Below are 5,803 nucleotides of genomic sequence, written 5' to 3'. Positions count from 1 at the left end.
TTCAAATACATAGTCATATTTTTGAGCCAAAAATGCCTTACTATACATGGTCGTTTTTGTCAGCTAAACATAACTTAGAATACATAGTCATATTTTTCGGCTAAAAACGCCTTACTATACATGGTCGTTTCTGTCAGCTAAAAATGCCTTCAAATACATAGTCATATTTTTGAGCCAAAAATGCCTTACTATACATGGTCGTTTTTGTCAGCTAAAAATGACTTAAAATACATAGTCATATTTTTGAGCCAAAAATGCCTTACTATACATGGTTGTTTCTGTCAGCTAAAAATGCCTTACTATACATGGTCGTTTTTGACAGCTAAACATAACTTAGAATACATAGTCATATTTTTCGGCTAAAAACGCCTTACTATACATGGTCGTTTTTGTCAGCTAAAAATGACTTAAAATACATAGTCATATTTTTGAGCCAAAAACGCCTTACTATACATGGTCGTTCTTGTGAGCTAAAATGACTTAAAATACATAGTCATATTTTTGAGCCAAAAACGCCTTACTATACATGGTCGTTCTTGTGAGCTAAAAATGACTTAAAATACATAGTCATATTTTTGAGCCAAAAATGCTTTACTATACATGGTCGTTTCTGTCAGCTCAAAATGCCTTACTATACATGGTCGTATTTTATCCTTAATTCAGTAATTGGCAGGTTTTCAGTCCAATTGTATGTTTCTTTTCTTTTTATTGCATGGTCCAGATTTAACGAACACAATGTATCTATTAGGCTCTGCATTTCCTCAAGTCCTTAGTGAATAATTGCAAGAATTGTCCTTCCCGTGAATACGGGCCAAGTGTTGTTGTCCTCGAGGCCTTGCGTTTAACACCAGTGTCTTCCGACATTGACTCAAACATGGCCGACTCCCTTCTGTCCGGCAGAATGTCTCTGGTGCTTTCAAAACCGCAACGCTGACTGTTTGTCGTCTTTGTCTTCAGGCCACCATCCTGCTGCAGACTCGTCTTGACGGCGTCCATCCAGCCGGTCGCGTCTCTCCTCCACGTCGGGACTCCTACACATACAAACAGGACCACCTTTTAATGAGGGGCTTACAGCGAGGTCCACCAGGACTCACCGGCAAGACTGAAGGTGAGTAAGGACACCAAAGATGACTTCAAGTTATGTTTCTCCTTCTTTATTTTTGCTTTGTTTGTTTTAGGCGTGAAGTTCAAGGCATCCCAAGCACGTCCCGAGGAACAAGATGGAGGCAGGGGTGAGTGATTGACCTTTTTTTACACCAGGGCTCTCAAACGGCGATCGTCGGGGGCCGCCTACGGACTTCCTGCCTGCTTTCCGTCTCGTCCTGCTGCAAATGGTCAGTCATGATCGTTTGCAGCAGGTGCGATAGACGGAAAACAAGCAGGAAGTCTGGAAGCGGCCCTGGACGACTGTCCTTTGAGACCCTTGGTTTTTACACGAGGGTGGGAGGAACTCTGGTTCCACGAGAACCAGAGTTCCTTCCCTCCCCTTTGTGTAAAGACCAAGGGTCTCAAATGACAGTCTTCTCGTTGGAGACCCTTGGTTTTTACACAAGTGGGGAGGGAGGGAACTCTGGTTCCTCGAGAACCTTCATCTGTCCCCTCCTACTCCTAACAATGGAGGGGGCAGGTGAAGGTTCTCGAGGAACCAGAGTTCTTTCCCTCCCCACTTGTGTAAAGACCAAGGGTCTCCAACGAGAAGACTGTCATTTGAGACCCTTGGTCTTTACACAAAGGGGAGGGAAGGAACTCTGGTTCTCGCGGAACTAGAGTTCCTCCCCCCCCTTGTGTAAGGACCCTTGGTCCTTACACGAGGGGGGAGGAAAGGAACTCTGGTTTGAAACCAGAGTTCCTTTCCTCCCCCCTCGTGTAAGGACCAAGGGTCCTTACACAAGGGGGTGGGGTGGAGGGGGGGACTCTGGTTCCTCGAGAACCAGAGTCCCCGCCTCCACCCCTTTTGGGGGGGGGAGGGGGGGTGGACTCTGGTTCAGAACCAGAGTCCACCCCCCCTCGTGTAGGGGGGGGGATGAGGAGGGGGTGCCATATGCAGGTGCCCCCCCCCCAACAGGAGGAGACAATGACTGCCTCCCTTTTTTTTTTAACTTCTCCCTTTCAAAAACAGAGAACACTTCGCCTATACAACATGTTTGTGAAGCAAGCTTTGCAGTCAAGTGGGTAGAGTGTTGGAGTTTGAACATTGTGGTCCAGGGTTCAAATCCAGCTTCGGGTAACATTGTTTTTGTCACCCCCCCTCCTACCCGCAACCCCTACCCCTCCCCAAGTGCGGTGGGGAGGGGTAGGTGTCTTACCCACCTACCCCTCCTCACCTCACCCCCCCCCCTCCGTTACCTCCCTCTCCCCATCTCACTCCATCTACCCCCCCACCCCACCTACCCCGTGGGGTGGGGGGGTAGATGGAGTGAGATGGGGAGAGGCAGGTGAGGAGGGGGGTAGATGGGATAAGGTGGGGAGAGAGTAGGTGACTTACCTACTCCCTTCCCACCTCACCTCATCTACCCCTTCTCACTTCATCTCCCTCTCCCCACCTCACTCCATCTACCCCCCACCCCACTTACTCCACCCCAACTCACTTTGAGGCAGGGTGGAGTAGGTGGGGTGGGGGGTAGATGGAGTGAGGTGGGGAGAGGGAGGTGAAGTGAGAAGGGGTAGATGAGGTGAGATGGGAAGGGGTAGGTAAGTCACCTACCCCCTCCCCACCTCACCCCATCTACCCTCCCACCTCCCCTCCCAACCCCCCAACCACCCCCTACCCCCAAAGAAAAAGAAAACACACTCACCAGTCCAGGAGCAGGTTGCCGTGGTGGTCATCCGTCCAGAAGTCTGCATGTGGCGGAAATGGCGATGACCCTCCCGATCCTGTGCCGCAAAACAAAAGCACAAGTGTAAGTATAAGACATTGTGAGATGAATTCTGCTGGATTTATTGATGATTATTTTTTGTTGACCTCTTTTCTGTGGCGCAGGTGATGACTGATGACATGCGGCTGGACGTGGGCTCCTCTGCACATGCAAATAAAATAAATACAACAATCAAATGTGACTTTCTACCTGTGCAAACTTATTCTGTCTATGTATTTATTAGTTATCTACTTCTTTGTTTCTATGTCTTTATTAATCTATCTATCCATTTTTAACACAATACTATTTTCTGTGTATTTATGTATGTATTTAGTTGACTATTTATTATGTATCTACTTCTTTATCTAGTTATGTATTTATCTACTTTTTTATTCATCTATCTAGCCATTTTTAACACAATACTATTTTCTGTGTATTTATGTATGTATTTATTTATGTATGTATTCATCTACAGTACTTCTTTATTCATTTATCTATCCGTCTATTTTATTCAAACACAATACTATTTCCTGCTTTGGTCATGCACTGGCCAAATATGCTGCAAATACATATTTTATTATTATTATTTTTTGATATCGACATCTCCCATCTGTTTTTGTGTGTTGATTCCTTTTCACTTGCTGGCAGCTTACGGACAACGTGGCGCTTAAGCCCCGAGTTGAGACGCATCATATTTAATCCTAATGCGTCCAAGGTGACCTCGGACATACACTGCTCTGGCCAATAGGCGCAAACAAAGTTAGATCTATATTTTATATATATATATATTCATACAGAGGAGAGTACACGGCTGCCATTTTCCTGCACTAACTCTGAGCTGCACTTGGTAAAGGTCAAGCTACTGAAACGGGGGGCGGAGCCTCAAATGGACGCCATACATACACAGTAATTAAAAATAATATGTATATTATATTACCTCTTTATGGACATGGCGTCATCCTGGCTGGGGGAGGCTCTGTTCTTTGAAAGCGGTCAGTCACATCCAACCAAGAACACGATGACCTTGAACAAGGGCACACAAAAAAAAGATATCATAATAATAATACATTTCATTTTTAAGCACCTTTCAAAACTCTCAAGGTCACTTTACAGTCACAGGATAAGCTATGCATTAAATGGCTCAATGGCATGTTCATGATTGGCGATATATTGATCAGAAGTCCTACACCAATCAACATATCGGAAGTATTGTATTGGTAGATGCACATATTCATACATCTAACTATGTGACTATTTCGATCTGTCGTCAGGCTGGTTGTTTGGAAATAAATACACCGGGTTGACTTGGACGGTTATCGTCAAAAAGGTCGCTTGACCTTGTGACATCATTGGCGTAGTATGACGTATGTCCCACTTCTTTGAAAATAAGCGCCATTCGTTTTGTCGTCTACCTTTTAACAAATAGGTCGTCGTGTCTTGACACTCAACCGGGTCCAACTTCTTTCGCTGACAGGTAGCATCTTGGGTAGTCCAAATCGCCAACCGCGATTGGCCCTAGAGAGACAGAGAGAGGAAAAAAAAAACAAGATGGATTCATAGACTCCTCGCCCCCCATTGAACTGACAAAACATGGTGACCTTGTGGGCGGGGCGACAAGTACTGCTGCCATTAACTTGACGCCGTACACTTCCTCATCTACTTGATTACATCTTAATTTGACCCTTTAAAAGGCACTTTTTGTTTGCGTGATCGGTGGGGGAGGAGAAAGCAATTGTTGGGCGCATGAAAAAGCAGACGTGGGTGACGGCATTGAATACAACAAAGTCATTGAGAAAAGAGGCCAGTAATGTGTTTAGTGCTTCTTGAGCTAAAAGGAACAATTGAAGATAGTAATTTAATTTTAGATTGACATAATTCAATGACTCATTTTATTTTTATTAAACAAAACAAAAAAAAGAAATATTGTTCACTTTTGAAGGGACTAATGTATTCATTTTTATTCAGTTTTAGACCTTAGCCCAATCGACTTTGATTAATACAAACAAAGATTATTTTTAAGAAATCTAAATGGTAAAAAAAGTACTGAAAAATCATTACAAAATCAAATACCAATTGAATAACATTTATTTTAATTTTTAGACCTTGGCCCCATCTACTTTGATCAATTTAAATATTATTTTTTGAGATTTTTTTTTTTTTCGCGGGCTGTCAATCAAGTGTATTTAAAACGTGTCAATAATAAATTAGCGCAGTGACTAAAATACTGCCAAGCACCCATGTCAGAATAGCTTTTTTCCCCCTTTTGGCAACAGAATGGCAAGCAGAAGCTTCCGTACGCCCCGCCCCCTTCCTTCCACGACAACAACAAACACATCGGAACACCCCCCGAAGTAACAACACATTTGATTTGCAAACAATACTCAACACTCAATGTACACCATGGCGCCGCCGCGCTCGTTTCCAGCTCAAGACATCTGCTGCCAGCGTGGACGAACAGATTTGGCTTCCGGGGGAGCGAACTGATGGCGATGATGGTGCGGCGGTTGCTTTTCCACTCACCAGGGTCATCATCTTCGTCCCTATGGAGAAGAAAGCAAAAGCAAAAATCAATAAAGCTAGCGTGACTTTAGCTTAATACAAGAACCCCCCCCCCCCCCCCCCCCCATCTGGCCCTGGAGGAGGCCTGCTTGCTTGCGTGTGCGTATGCGGAGTGGCGCATACCACCTACGGTGTCACACGTGCGTATACACACACACACACACACAGGCTGACACGTACAGTTGTGCCGCGCTGTGCGCGAGCCGTAGGCTAAATTCGCATGCTAGCTGGTGGTGCAGGTCAAATGTGTGTGTTGCAAAGAGTCAATCTGAGAGAAAATATCTCTCATGGTAAAACTAGCTTACTTGACAGTAAAATTAGCTTACTTGCGCCACCATGCTAGTTTTTTTTTTTTTTTTGGTGTGTGGAAGAGCATTTCACTCGCATAA

General features: G+C 44.6%; 1 protein-coding gene and 1 long non-coding RNA gene across 2 annotated transcripts; one reads left to right on the top strand and one right to left on the bottom strand.

Annotated features, from left to right (window-relative positions):
- Positions 1-281: 281 nt before the first annotated feature.
- LOC148881649 (uncharacterized) lies at positions 282-5,392 on the bottom strand. The gene is made up of 6 exons (XM_088989257.1): positions 5,242-5,392; positions 4,268-4,370; positions 3,793-3,878; positions 2,963-3,017; positions 2,796-2,874; positions 282-1,031 (listed from the first exon to the last, which is right to left on the bottom strand). The coding sequence occupies exons 3-6, from the start codon at positions 3,804-3,806 to the stop codon at positions 745-747; spliced, it is 435 nt and encodes a 144-aa protein (XP_088845383.1). The 5' UTR covers positions 3,807-3,878; positions 4,268-4,370; positions 5,242-5,392; the 3' UTR covers positions 282-744.
- LOC148881650 (uncharacterized) lies at positions 973-1,232 on the top strand. The gene is made up of 2 exons (XR_016113771.1): positions 973-1,108; positions 1,179-1,232. It is a non-coding gene; the product is annotated as an uncharacterized LOC148881650 (long non-coding RNA).
- Positions 5,393-5,803: the final 411 nt, after the last annotated feature.

The sequence above is a fragment of the Hippocampus bargibanti genome, linkage group LG22, assembly GCF_051943395.1.
Source record: "Hippocampus bargibanti isolate YZ-2025 linkage group LG22, ASM5194339v1, whole genome shotgun sequence".
Taxonomy (NCBI): domain Eukaryota; kingdom Metazoa; phylum Chordata; class Actinopteri; order Syngnathiformes; family Syngnathidae; genus Hippocampus; species Hippocampus bargibanti.
This window is presented reverse-complemented; position numbering and strand designations above follow the sequence as displayed.

What these genes read in the sequence shown, in the direction of transcription:
- LOC148881649 (XM_088989257.1), bottom strand. An exon ending in ACCTGCGCCACAGAAAAGAG is followed by an intron (nt 2,875 to 2,962) that starts GTCAACAAAAAA and finishes TTTGCGGCACAG; the next exon opens with GATCGGGAGGGTCATCGCCA. An exon ending in GGCAACCTGCTCCTGGACTG is followed by an intron (nt 1,032 to 2,795) that starts GTGAGTGTGTTT and finishes TTGTATGTGTAG; the next exon opens with GAGTCCCGACGTGGAGGAGA.